Source organism: Calonectris borealis, chromosome 2, assembly GCF_964195595.1.
Source record: "Calonectris borealis chromosome 2, bCalBor7.hap1.2, whole genome shotgun sequence".
Lineage (NCBI taxonomy): Eukaryota > Metazoa > Chordata > Aves > Procellariiformes > Procellariidae > Calonectris > Calonectris borealis.
Genome location: NC_134313.1, coordinates 134,708,749 through 134,722,929, shown reverse-complemented (window position 1 = coordinate 134,722,929; position 14,181 = coordinate 134,708,749). Strand labels below are relative to the sequence as shown.

Here is a 14,181-nt window from a genome sequence, read left to right as displayed (position 1 = left end):
TATGCTATAGTTAGCTCCTCCTTTGCTCATTTTCTTTCTGGCTCTCCTTTTGCATAATGACAGCTCCAACAGACGTATAGAGCATCTTCTTCCCAGCACACATGTTCAGTTTGGCGGTTAATGCAGCCTTCTGGAAATTTGGGGATGTGAATCCGTATCCTGTCACAGAAGCAAACGCATCATCCACATCTCTCACCTCCTGTGAGACCTCTAACCACAAACTAATTATTCAAAAGGTGACCATCATATTTTCTGTATTTCAGATCAAAAGAACAATCCTGGAAAAAAACATGCAAGTACTTACATGCGAGCTCTGAATCATGAGCAGATGGCGATAATTACCTGGAGTCCTGACTCAGCCATTACAGCGCTGGAAAGGGACAGGATTTCACACACTTCCCCAGGGTTAACGTTTCCTACTGCTAGCTCTAGGCTGCTCCCCTCCCAAAATAACCTGGTTTTCAGGACATCAGTTTGAAACGCTTCAACTCATCCTGTATGCAGTAACACAGAGACTTCCATTGGCTTTGGCCCTGGAAGAATTTTTAGGATGTGTTTTAGATAAAGGCAAATGATGAGACTTACTACAGAGGCAAATGCGTGCACTTTAACGGCCTTTGATATACATGAGACTAGACTATCTAATAGTTCTTAACTATTAGCTGTTTAATTTCTGTTCTCCCCCATAAGAGAAGTACAATGTAACACATTTGTGGATCACTGATACCAAAAAAGTGTTAAGTAATCCAACACAAGACTAGATCTATTAAAATTAACAGACCTTTAACTGAAGCGATTATCTACAATTGCATGGACGGCTACAAATGGAACTTTCCCAAATTTAGCTGTTTGTAGAGTGATTATACTTGAATTGTTAAGACTAAATAAAAAAGAGCTTCTGTATCACTAAATTTCACTGGGATGCATAAATAACAACTTCTATAATTTTAAAAGTATCCTACCTGTTTCATTTTGGTTTTGAAAAGTCATACTGCGACAAAGTGTACTTTTGAATTTTACCTTTTTTCCAGTCATTATTGACATTGACAATCTTCATGCATTTGCATAACTACATGTAAAAATACTACAAGATCAGTTTTTAAAAGGTATGCCCCATCAAATCTGTAAACTCATAGCCAAGAACTATTTTTATGGGATGGTGCAATGTTTGGCAATGGAACCTTGATTCCCTAATTTGGAACTGTAAAGGAAGTACTGAAATACCAAACGTCTAGACTGGTATCACTATCGGAAAGAACGCTAAACTTGCTACTTCATAAAACAAAGGCAAACCCCACTCCTCCTACTCTATGAAACTAGAAATCAAAGAACTAAAGCTTGATTCCACAACCAACCTGGACGCCTCCCTCCAACCCTCCAAAAAACCCACCCAGGAACTTGCATTAACACTTATCTCAACAAATGATACTCTAACCTTCTTCCGTTTCAATACTCTTACTTTGCTGACCCACTAGTAGAAATACGACAATATTGTGTTTGTCCATGGCTGCTAGTTATCTACAACAAATCTTATAAGCTGTTGCTGTCTAGCTGTTGCATACATAGAGAGAAAGATGAAATTTTAAAGGTCAGAAGGGTCTTTTCTCTAAAACATAAAGAAGGAATTTTATGTCTAGAATTAAAAAGTTCAACTTCCTCTGTCTGCAGGGGTATGTATAAGCTGCACTTGCCTTTGTACCAAGGTCTCTGAGGTACACAGATAGAACAAGCAAAGGATCACTCTGCTTTCTCCTGAAGGAGTTTTTCTGATGACAGATAACTTACTTTTTGTAAATTGTTCCCTGTGCCAAATCAAATGCCACCTTACTGCAAAATCCTCTTCTCTACAGTCCGTTTCTTCTCCAGGTCAACTAGGGAAGAAGAGCAGCTTGGAGATCACAAAGATTTTGTCTTCTCATAAAGGTGCTGACAGAACAGAAAGTGTCACAACTGTCTCCATACAATCCACCGTAATCATTTCAGAAGACTGCAGAGCTGGGTAAGGTTACATTCTGTATCTACAACTACTCTATCAGGCTTCTGGCACAGTGAAAGCTAAGTTCTGCATAGCCATAGAGGCGCTATGAGGAACATCACTTCTGAAAATTAGAACAGTCATTAACTACTACAACTTGAAGGTATCTCGTAACAAGCTTTTAGTAAAGAAGCTGCTGTTAGTTAATATTAAGACTGTCTTTCCATTTACAGGAAATGCTGCTTGCACATGTAGTTTGAAAAATGTCACAAAACATATGGTAGCAACCATTGAGATGGCTTGTTAGTAATCTTAATTCTTTTCACTAATTCTGAATAAGACCTTTGCAACTCAGTCATTAAGCACACTATTCTACTTGACGTAACTCAAACTCAGCCAATCCTACAGCACAGCTACAGCTTTCAAGCTACTTTGAGTTTTCTCCCCTGCCCCACTCAGGAAACACAGCAAAAGTGTTGTTAAAGAGAACACTAGTGGAAAAGCTTTGCTAGTTCTAGTCCAAAATACTTTCTAACTTTGCCACACTGGTAAGTACTTCTCAGCCCAACTCCATTAGCATTTACTTTTTTCATGCTGAGCTTTTGCTTGTCTTGTTTCCTAATGATGTAAAGCTGGATGCCCAACTTTTCTCTACACTCCCACTGTTTTTACTTCATTTCAGACACAAACAGCAAACAAGACTTTTAATTTTTTTAATTTACAGTATTGATTGCTCTGAGTTATGCCTTACTGTTGGTACACAGTAAATACATTCATCTGAACAATTCACTTAGTATGAAAAAAATGCAGTTAAAACATTAAAAATACCGCTTTACACGGTGCAAAACAGAACCTTCAGAAGTAATGACATCGGCTACAGCCAGGCACAGAGGACGACTTTCCTTTTAGTCTACCAGCACATTCATTCCTGTACCCCTTCATCTGAAATTGCCTGTAACAGTAGATTTTAGGTGAATGCTTCTGCTGAATTAAGAAGATTTAATAACTCTCAGCTTGGTCTTTAGCACTTGTATTTCCAGAACAGGGTGTTTTTCTGTTCTATTCATTATACCAAGAAATGGCTGTTTTCAGAAGATTTACTAACAAAGGGTTTCAATAACACTTAAAAACCTGAAGATGTTTCTGAAAGGGAGTTATACTCTACTGGTGCATGCAGCTGTCAAAGCCTGATAAATTAGGTAACATGCTTCCCCTAGACAAAAGAAAAGTGGCTGGGCACAACTGCCATTTCACAAATAGTACTTAAGTCAGATGAAATGCATTTTTATCGCAAGCTTTAGGCAGATTAGTATAGACCACAACACCTAGCACTGATTAAATTTAGAAAAATATTATCTTGGGTTTTTTTTTTTTAAATCTTTAAAGTAATGTAACAGAAGATGTATGGTGGAAAATGCCAAAAAACACTCTGCTTTTTAATCTGGAAGAGTTGGGCTGTCAAAGCTATTATGCTGTTGACGCATTTGACTATTTACAGATTTTTTTTTTTAAACAACGAAGAGGCAGGAAATGTTGTTTTTTTTTTTTAATTCTATGATCAAGTATGACTGAACATTATAGTCATTTAAATCAACCCAATTACATAGTTTCCATTAAGTTAATGGCTGCCAAACAAGCGTGTACTCCAGCGACCCACCGTGAGCAATGTTATCTGATGGGTGAGATAGATTTTAAGGTTAGACACAGTACATGTAAAAATAGAAAGTTTAAAAACCAATCTCATCACAGACATTTCCATTGCCATCTCTTTTGTGAAATAAATAAGGCAGCAGATAACTTTTACTTTGCAGTGGCATCTTTGAGGTATGCTATTAAGTCTGCTCTCTCAGACTTCTTCTTAATACCCGCAAAAATCATCTTTGTTCCTGGGATATACTTCTTCGGATTTTCCAAATACTCCATCAGAGTATCCTCACCCCAGGTGATACCTAAAGAGAAGAAAAAAGACAGTGACTTCAAAATAACAAACACATTTATATTCTTGCCCTCCATATTCTTTTACTTTTTGGCAGATTTCAGTACTTTAAGAACTATCACCAAAAACTGAGTATTTTTGTCCCTAGTAACTCACAAGAACAGCTTTAAGTTTACCTTTATTCTTATTAGCATCCGTGTAAGAGAAGCCCTCAGCTTGTCCAGTCTTGCGTCCAAATAGGCCATTCAGGTTGGGTCCAGTCTTGTGCTTGCCTCCCTTTTCAACTGTATGGCACTGGGAACATTTCTGGACAAAGATCTTCTTGCCCTTCTCAATATCTCCCATTTTCAGTACTAGACCAAGAGCACACACAGAGGTCAGTATCGCAATTTCAAGGTCACCTATTCAACAGAAACTTTAAAAGCATCCTGTTTGTTTATAAAACCATATATATGCTATATATTATATACTGTATATATAGCCCATCAGTCTAGTAATTCTCCAGCACACTTTCTATCCACAAGCTATGGCTCCTGGGTTTGAAGATTAGCACAGAATCATTAGACTATGTAACAGGTATGAAGGTGATAAAGAAGAGCAGGAAAAACCTTCCCCAAGCAAATGCCCCACTGCATCTGAAGAGTACAGAGATAATTTTTGAAGAGTAAACTGAACACAACTTCCATATATAGCTTGTATATCTATAACGGGAAAGCTTCCTAGTCATGAACAATCTTGTGTAAAGGGAGAGAACTGTCTGCACGTTCGTCCATCTCGGCGGGAGCAGCGCACCAGCACACCACCTTGGACGGAGCCGCGGGCACCAGGCTGGCCCGCTCCCCTCTCGCCACCAGCCAAGATGCCTCCCGCGCACCCGCCGGCAGCAACGCTATTTGCACGCGGTGCGGCCGGAGCACCCAAGGGCAACCGCACCTCCCGGCTCCGGCTCTACCTCCGCTGACCTTGAGGCGAGGAGCAGGCTCCCAGCGCGCGGGGACCCTCCGGGCAAGCGGCGCGACCCTGGCACACCCCAGAGCGGCGGCTGCCGCCCTCACCCCGCCCAGGCCGCGCCACCCCCGACCTGGAGCGGCCGCCAGCAGAGCCCGGGCAGGCCCCTCCCTCCGGGCCCCCCGGCCGCAGCCGCTCGAGGTGCGGCCACTAGGCCCCGCGGTGACCTTCCGCCGCACGCCGGCCGCCCCCTCAGGCCGCGGCCCCGGTCTCCCCCGCCCCAGCCCACGGAGGCGGGAACCGCGCTCTCAGGACAGACGACAGCGCCTCCCCGTCCCTCACCCCCTCCCGCCCGGCTGCCTCGCCTCACCGCCCCGCTCCGGACTAACGGTCCCGCTGGGCCACGGCACCAGGCCCAGGCCGAGTCGGGCCCAGGGCCAGGCCGCGCGCGCGGCTGCCCCACCGGCTGCTGCCCGCACCTGCCCGGCCGGCCGCCCCGCTGACGCTGCGCCCCCGGCGGTGACCACAATCCCGGCAACTCCCGCACCGTCCGGCGTCTGAGCCCAAGGACACGCCGTACTCCGCCCTATGTAAGCCGGTGTTGCCGCAACCAAGCTACGCCGGCACTCGGCCCGCCCCTCCCGACGTGACAACCAATCAGTTGCCGGCTTTCAGACCTCTGATTGGTTATGGCGCCTGTCCGCCAAGGGAGACGTCACGGCGCTGGCGGCTAGCGGGGTAGGTTGCAACAGCGGGCCCTGGGCTTCCTCCCCCTCCCCCTCCCTGCGGAATGGCGTCAGACGTAACTCTGGGACGTAAAGAACGACGGGGCGCGCGGGAGCGGGGGCGGGTTTCGAGCGCATGCGCACAGCGGAAGGCGAAGCAAAGGTCGCGCGGCGCCCTGAGCGGGCTGCGACCTCAGCGGGCGGTTCGGGCGGCCGCGTGGCGGCGCGGTGGGCGGGGTCTGGGCCGTGACGTGGCCGGGAGCCACCGCCACCCCCTCTTCCGGGCCCTGTGCCGGCTGTTGCAGCCGGCGCTTTCTGGCACCTTCCGGAGGTGAGCAAAGGAGCCGTGAGGCGGCCGGGGCCTCTCGTGAGGTGACCCTGAGCAAAGTGCTGCCCCCCGCCGCACGTCCCGTTGGGTTTTAAAAACTTCCTTAAAGGAGCCCAGAGAATAAAGAGGTGGAAGTGTCGCAGGTAGCAAAAGTGAGGCTAAAACCTTCCAGATGGGGAAGAGCTGGCCAGGAGCGCGAGCCAGTGCCGCCTCATGGAGCTGGAGGGGGAGCAGGTGCGCGGTTGGATCCTGCGTCTCACGTGGGGTGCTAAAATCATACAGTTTTGAAGAAGGTGAGAGTATTACGGAAGGGACCGCCACAAGGAAAGAAGAAGATGCCCCAGATGTCTTCCCAGCAGGCTGGGCAGCGTTGTGGTGCTTGAAGAGAATGTGTCGATGTCCATACGTTGTGGACTTACAAACGGAATTTAAATAATGAATTTCAGGCATGACTGCCGTCTCACTCTCCTTGGCGAGGAGGAAGAAGAGCTGTTAAAAATGCCTAGTGTAATAATGTCCAGTGATCACAAGAGGTGAACAGTTTGCCTTAACTATGGACATTAAAACTGAGAATTTCCCACTGTCTGGCATTTGAAAAACTTTTTTTTCTGTGTGTGCTTTTATGCTATGCTGGAACTGGTGTAAGTGTGCTTCTGTAATTGGCCTGTGGAGCAGTGCTCATCTGAAGTGCCAACATGAAGCAAGAGGGAATGAGGATAGGGTAAAAATACATCAAAGGTTCCCCTGATGGCAGAATTTTGCAGACAATTCATAGGAATATTCAGCAAATTATCACTTCCTAGTTTGGAGAGAGTGCATTGTTTTTCAAATCTCATGGTGTCTAGAGCATGGGACACATGTTTGTGTAGCTTCTAACATTTCATCACAAGGTATATACAAAATATTTTATTAATACGCTCCTAAACTTTAACAATTAACACTATAATCTTCTTGACAGTACCCTTACCACAATAAAACTAATTTGCTTATGATATACAGCTAAATTCATATACTTCATGGGGAGTGAGGTAATATACGTGCAATGGAGCCACTTTAAATTGGCATCTTGACCTCTGTTGTTGTCCAACTCAAATCTTAAATCATGTCAGACTCCCAGAATTATGAGGTTGACTGGAAAGATACTAGTTTAAAGGCATTCTCTGTTTCTTTTATTTGCTGTTTGGTTTTGAACATCCATGATGCACTTCCCTTATGTTTTTAGACTTTTTACCATGATTGTAAGGACTGTAATTTTATTTAGTAAGGCTTCTGTGTCTTACATGATTCCAGGAGCCACATGTATGTAACGTAATATGATAAGACTCATGATAAGGCCCTTGGTCTCTCTTATCTTTAAAGGAGGAAGGAGCTGAAAGTACCTTCTAAGCTGCTTTAAGAAATTACAGTAGTGTAAATTCTTAAGCTTCTTTTAGCACTTGATGTGGACTGATGCCCACAGACATCCATTTAAAGGTTCTCCCTTTCTTCACGGAATGCAGACTTCAGGCATCTGTAACCCTCTTAATTTCTGTTGGGTTTTGCCTTCTAAATATGCGTGCTCCATACTGAGCATTGCATGTTGAACTTCACGGTTAAGCCTTCTCATACATGTGGAGGGACATTTTAGCAATGTTATTTTAATTATTCTCCAGGAAGCTGTTTTTGAAAACTGCGCTTTAACGCAAGACAGTTGAATCTTTTTTTGATAAACTTTTGAAATAAGGAAATATTCTCAGGAAAAATACTCAACCTGTGCGTTTTCAGCACTGAAGATTAGTATACTAAAAATCAGTCTGTAAAATGAACTGTTGTCTTCTCTGCCTTACACCTGACCACGCAGATGTCTGCTGTGTGAGTGACTGCTAGCAGTCATGATGTAATACCCTTTCATGAAGGTGTAAATGATACAAACGGAGTACTTGTGGGTTTGCATACTGTATTGTTAGTCGAAGCAGAGGTTCTGCCTGATATAAAAATATACTAGTTTAGAAGATGTGTCTTCACCAGTAAGAAGAGGTATCTCGAATGGAGAGGGCTTCACTTACTTGTTTAAGCCCATTTGGGTGTTACTAAGTGTGAATCTGGAGCAACACAGTGGTAGGAACTGGTCTGTAAGTAAAGTAGAAGGTGCAGGAAGGGGGATTGTTCAAGGTGCCCAATGTTCTACTTTTTGAAACATCCTGCAGTAAAGCAGACCAATAGTGAAATTTTACCCTTCTCTGCTAAATATAGCTTCTGTAGTGTATGTTATATGTGAATCCCGCACATGTCGTATGACTTCATCTGTAGGACAGAATTTGTTGTGGGACTTCCAGAGGCAATGCTGAAGACAAAGGTAAAATACTGAACCTGTGAGCTTTTCAGGGCTTTCTGGCTTTGTGGGTTTGAATTGCTGGAGTAAACTAAAATGACTTGGAGCGCAATTTCAATGCACTATTATTTTCCTACATGTATTAACATTCACTAGACTGTTTGCCTTGGTGTGGTTTGCCTAGAAGGTTCGTATTTTAGTCTTTCAGTTATTCACTGTGGTTACACCTGAAATACCTTTGTCTTTTTACTACCTCAGACCATTACACACTGGAACAATAGTTATTTTGCAAGCAGAATTATTGCTATGTAATTCTGTCCCAAAGGAAGGAAAAATAAACCAAATGTGTGAAGTCCAGTACTAAAGGAAACATGGCAGAAGAGCCAAACAGTTCTCTTTAAGAGCTACACTGCAGATAAGAAAGATGGCCTTATGGGCCTAGGCTGGAACTCAGGAGAACGTGGGTTTTTTTCTCAGTTCTGTGATAAACTTCTTGTTTGGTCTTTGACAAATACTTTAGAACCCATTTCTCATGTTGAAATCATCAGGGATTAGGTGCTTGAGTACCTTGGCCTCATTTCATCCTCACCGCGTGAAAGTGGGCCAAGCCTGAGCTGCTGCTAGTTATCAGCTAACTGTGCCAGTGTTGGTGAGTCTGTGATTTGTGCTGCAGTCATGGTGGTGTGAGCTGGTTTTAAGAAAGAGCTTAAGTTACAACCTGAGTCATAAATTTTACCTCATCACAAAACAGTACTGACTAATTTGCACCACTATGATTTCTGAATTGTACAGAAGCTGTTCAGAAGACCTGCTTTTTTTTTTTTTTATCTTTGCCTTTGAAATTGTTCAGGAGAAAGGTGTATCTCTCCATAGTTTTTTCAAAGCCTGATTTATCAACATGAAAGAGCGATTCTGGGCTGGGCTTGAAAAATTCTTGATGCTAGGATCCTTCAAAAATATTCTGCAGTGGCAAACATATGCTTTGAGGGTTACTTTTCAACACTGTTACCGTGCAAGTCCTGTCATTTGGAATTTACTGATGGCTTTATGTTTGTTATGTCTTTTACAGGGCATTTGGATGGGAGACAGGAATCTGTTCACCCAAACAGGTGAGGAACAAAGATGGAAAACATTATAGACTAAAGAGTGAATAAAAATGTGTGATGAATGGTGTGCCTCTAATCTTTGCTGCTTGCTGTGTTTTATACGGTCTAAGACACAGAGGGCAAATGTGTTACTGCTTGGAACAGCTGGAAAGGCAGAGTCTCTGAGATGTTGCAGTTGCTAAGGGTCACTACATATTAGTCTCCTTAAGACAAAGCTAAATTTGTGCATAGCATCTACTTTTGTGTAACATTTTTATCAAACAAGTCTTGGTTTTGTTTAAGCTCTGTTTATAGTAATTTCTTGTGGCAGTGTATTTATGCTTTATGCAGTTGCCTCAGACAACATTGTGGGTTTTATTTTTTTTTAAATTACAGGTGTTTTTGACTAGCTGGATTGCATTCAATGCATATTTTCCATTATTGAAAAGATAAAAACTATTCTCAAATTAAAAAGAACTGCTGCTGTATTGTCACATGCCTGCGTTATAAAGATAAAATATTTGGGAGTGGGACATAGAAATATTTTCTGCACCCCAGGGTGCAGAGTGGCAGATGAAGGCGGAACTTAGAGTTCTTTCCGTATCTGCTGTTCCTGTGTTTTTGGAGAGTGAGTTTTGTAGGGCTGTGGGTGCAACTACTTGGCACTAGGTGAGATAAGGAATATTCTACTATGAGAGGTTTCAGGTGAACAGAGAGGCTGAGGATTGACTGGCCAGGGTGTTGCTGTAGACTCCAGTTAGGCGCAGGATGAGGCAACGCTGCTCACCATTGCACTAAGCTATCAAAAAAATGACAGGTTACACAATCCAGCCAGAGTGCGAAGCAGAGTGAGCAGCTGGAAGATTGCCAAAATATTTCATAGATGAATCAACTGCACAACCATTATAATGCCACGACTTACTGAGTGATAAATTTACTGATGAGTTTAACAGGTGTGAAAATACAGAAGTACTTTGTCCGATCTTTGATGCTGTGGATTTATGTCACAGGCATGGAGATTTGTTTGGTACTCATTTGTTTTATGATGAAGTGTCCCCAAGACTGGTGTACGTAGAGGTCTCTGTCATTCCCAGCATCAGACCTGTGGAGAGCTGGGTAGATTAAGAAGACCCAGGCTTCAGAATCATTCTTGGTCAGCTTAAAACAGACACAGACCTCCAGCTGAGAACATTGATTCAATGCCTGTCTTTTCTACGTTGAGATACTGGACTGCCCTGCTCAAGTGTTTTGTTCTAGTAGCTGCTTGTAGACTGACAGGTCTAGTTATCTGTAGACTCACAGAAGAGTATAATGAGGCCTTGGACCTCAGTATAAGATAGACCGAAGTGTGGGAAACAACTTCTCTGTAATCAGTTCATGGTTTGAGGCAAGAACACAACAGGGGCATCTTGTTTGGATGACTATAGAGGAGTAGTGAGTACAAAACATAAAATGCATGAAGTCAGGTAATTTGCAATGAATCATGGAATGGCAAGAAAGGACTTCCAAATGCAGGAGTTGTCCCAGGATAGGACTGCATCAACTTCTGTTTTACTATCAGAAAACTCATTCTGAATCCCTATAAACCAGGTCCCATAGTGAAAGTAGGCTAAAAAGATAAGTGATTCAAGATTGTAATTTAAAAAAAGAACATTTTTGGACTCAAGGCCAAAGTTGATTAAGTTAACTCACAAGGACATTCACATTTGAAAGATTCAGGATCTAGCAATTTGTCAGAAGTTCAGCTTTTCTTAAAAAGAATTTTGTTGCTTTAAAATTAACTTTAAGGGCTCAAGAATTGAAAGACAAATAAAAGGGTATCCTTTTATTAAATCCATTATGTTTTTAACTTTAAAGCTAGTCTCATGCTATTGTGGAGTCTGCCACGATTTACTGGAAAGCTTAAAATAATAGAGGTATAATAAATGGCCTTAAGCATTGTCTGAGAGTCTGATTCCACCTGACAAAAAAACATGCTACAAGAACAGTAATTTCTACTGGCCTCAATTGCTATTTTTAGGTGGCAAGTAATTGGTCAAAGCTGCCACATTTTCAATTTTTAAAAAAATTATTTTTCTTTCTAATGAATCAAACAGTTGGAAGAATTTCAGCCATATCCTGCTGTTTGGAGGGGATGACAATTGTGTACATTGATAATACGTTTGCTTTGTATATCTGTGGGAGCTAAAGGTTACTGTCCTCTCATTTACATGATCAGTTGGGACATTATCTTCTGAATAATCCAAGCTGTAGAGTAAGAAGTACTTCTGCAGCAGATTGAATGAAGATATTGTCAAGTTAGTCTCCAAAGCATCAACTTAGCCCTGAGAAAAGCTCCAAATTAAGACTCCTTTTGTAAGGAGATTTGTATGGTTGGGTTTCCTTATGTAATGATGATCTAATGTAATCTATTAAAGCCTACACAGTTCTTGTATTTAAGCTATAGGCCAGACTGGAGGACCTTTCATGAAATAAGAGCACTAGCATGGCCCCATGATTCAGATGAGAGTCTTAAAAAATAAAAACTTTGCTTACCTTAGGATTTTCAAAGGAGAAACCATTTATAACATAAGTAGAAATAAGGCCGTAAACTGGCAAATTTAGCTCTGTTTTCCCATAGAAATAAAACTAGTGTGCTATGGCAGGCTTAATGCTTTTAACTGTATACCCAGTCTGCAGAGCTACAAGGGCTCTGTGTATAGCAGCAGGAGGAGCTATTGAATGTGAAGCATGACCAAGTCACGAAACAAAATGTTCATGATTCATAGATCTACAGGCCATCTTCTTCACTGAGAAGAAATCACTGCTGCTGGTGGTAGCACCCTTGGGATGTTTCTGTCAGTGGAGAGGTGGGATTCCTCCCTGTGGAGATCTTATGCTAGGTTTGCTGCCTGTTGTGACTCGCTGTCACGTTTTCAACACTTTTGTAACCAAGTAATCACCTGGCTGGTAGCTTTAGAATCAGGTTTTAATATCCCAGCTTCATTGTCTGCTTGTTTTTACAGATGACTTTGGGAACGTGTCAAGTGTTCTATTAGAGCAGATTAGTGGTTTAGCACTGTTGCTGACAAAGATCAATGCCGGGTGCTTTGCAGGCACTAAAAACTGCCCAGGATGAGCTTATTATCCTAAAGCATGAAGTCTCAGAGCACTGAGAAAACTTAATCCAAACTACTAGCATTGCAAATGTTTTTCTTATGCTCCTAGGATATGTCTCTAAGCCTTTTTTTTAAATGATATTAAGCTCTTTGCCTTTATCATATTCCAAGCAGAAAACTAAACAAGTAAATTAGAGTGTACTTTCTCAGTTTCTTCTTTTGTCTGATGAATTTGATCAAACAGAAAGTCCCAGAGCTTTTTCACTCAGGGGTTTACAGATACATGATACAAATGACTGATGAAACTTTTCTGTAGTAAATGTGTTTTGTACTCATTCCTAAATTGTAGCTTAGAGTTTTGGAGGGGGGTGGGGGGGTGGGGGAGGGTTTGTTTGTTTGTGAGGGGGTTTGTTTCGTTTGGTTTGGTTGATTTTTTTCCCCAGAAAGAACAAGTTCAGTTTTCACGTATCTTTCTTGGGGCGTAACCAATCCCCTGTTTTTAATAATTGTTGCTCTTTTCTATACTTTTTTGCTTTTTGTTACTTTTGAAATGTGCTGAACAAAACTAAATGCAAGATACACAAGGATTATGAAATAACATAATATTCTGTCTTCTCTCAGTTTAACGTTAATCTCTCCTGAATGGTGCTAGAGGCAGAGCAAAAGGCAGGAGTCTGCACTTGTTTTGAAATAGTTCCTCCAGGAGGTAACAACTATTTTAAAACCCATTTTTGGCTGAGTTGTCTTCAACAGTTCTTTGCAGTATGTTTCTTCATACTTCACTTTTAAACTTCATCTGTTATTATGCTGCTCAGTTACTTTTGTACTAAATCCTCTAGATACTCTCCTGTACTCTTCTTGTGTCCTAATAAATGCATTCATCATCTCTGCTTTAAGAACCAAAAGTCTGATTGTTTCTGAGATGTGTAATGGTGGGATATAAAGTGAGTATCTCTCCTAAGGGAAAGCAAGCTCTCTGGCTCCTGTCACATCATTTTCCTTATATCCTCTTGGTAGCCACTGAGCCCTTTGTACTCTGAATACTTGCACAGAAAACAGTGCAGTGCTGGGGCATTGTGTCCTGAGTGGCCTCTGGAAGATCTCACACATGGGTAAAGTAATCGGGGATTTATGTTTCTGCCATAATTCTTTGCTAGTATCTTCCTGTAAAGGAAAGTCCAGTGGATAATGACTAGCTGGAAGCATGGTTCTGTTTGAGCCGTGTATTCAGTGTATGTTCCTGGCAGTCTCCTGAACTCTGGCGATTTGCTTGAAGGGAGAGGGGAGTATATCTGATCTCTTGATGGGACAGCTTAGAAGATTGCAATGAAAAAACTCTCAATGAAAAATACAGTGGCATTTTGCTCCTTTCGGGGAAAAAACGGAATAATTCCTCATTTAATTAAGCAGTTAAAAAACCCCAGTGAATGCCCACATATTGTTTCTGCTTATCTAATCCCCACTTGGCTGCAGCTCCTTAAGATATTCATTGAACCAGTATTAGCTATGTTCCTGAATTCTGGGTAGCAGCAATATTAATCTGTCAGCACATAGAAAATAGCAATTTAAGCTTATTCTTTGCATTCTGTTTGCAAAGCCAGTTGCTAATCCATGAGATAGCTTTCCACTAAAGTTTCCTTTGCTGCTTTCTTATTTTCAAAAGGCTTTACAAAAATCATTTAAGATGTTTAAATATATTGCATTTGGGGACTTTTTTGTTTGATTGGGTTTTGTTCACACTTTTCAGGAATCCTAAACAGCTCAGTAAGCACAAT

General features: G+C 42.0%; 1 protein-coding gene and 1 long non-coding RNA gene across 3 annotated transcripts; one reads left to right on the top strand and one right to left on the bottom strand.

The window, feature by feature from the left end:
- Positions 1-2,674: 2,674 nt before the first annotated feature.
- On the bottom strand, positions 2,675-5,588 carry CYCS (cytochrome c, somatic). Of its 2 annotated transcripts, none has more exons than XM_075143555.1 (3): positions 5,339-5,588; positions 4,088-4,264; positions 2,675-3,924 (listed from the first exon to the last, which is right to left on the bottom strand). In XM_075143555.1, exons 2-3 carry the CDS (start codon positions 4,254-4,256, stop codon positions 3,776-3,778), a joined length of 318 nt encoding a protein of 105 aa, XP_074999656.1. In that variant the 5' UTR covers positions 4,257-4,264; positions 5,339-5,588; the 3' UTR covers positions 2,675-3,775. The 2 variants fall into 2 exon arrangements, with proteins under 2 accessions (XP_074999656.1, XP_074999657.1); XM_075143556.1 differs by lacking the exon at positions 5,339-5,588 and adding an exon at positions 4,715-4,838.
- A 291-nt stretch (positions 5,589-5,879) lies between these two features.
- Positions 5,880-13,160, top strand: LOC142079400 (uncharacterized). Its single transcript, XR_012672656.1, has 3 exons — positions 5,880-6,802; positions 9,293-9,332; positions 13,028-13,160. It is a non-coding gene; the product is annotated as an uncharacterized LOC142079400 (long non-coding RNA).
- The last annotated feature ends 1,021 nt before the right edge of the window (positions 13,161-14,181 follow it).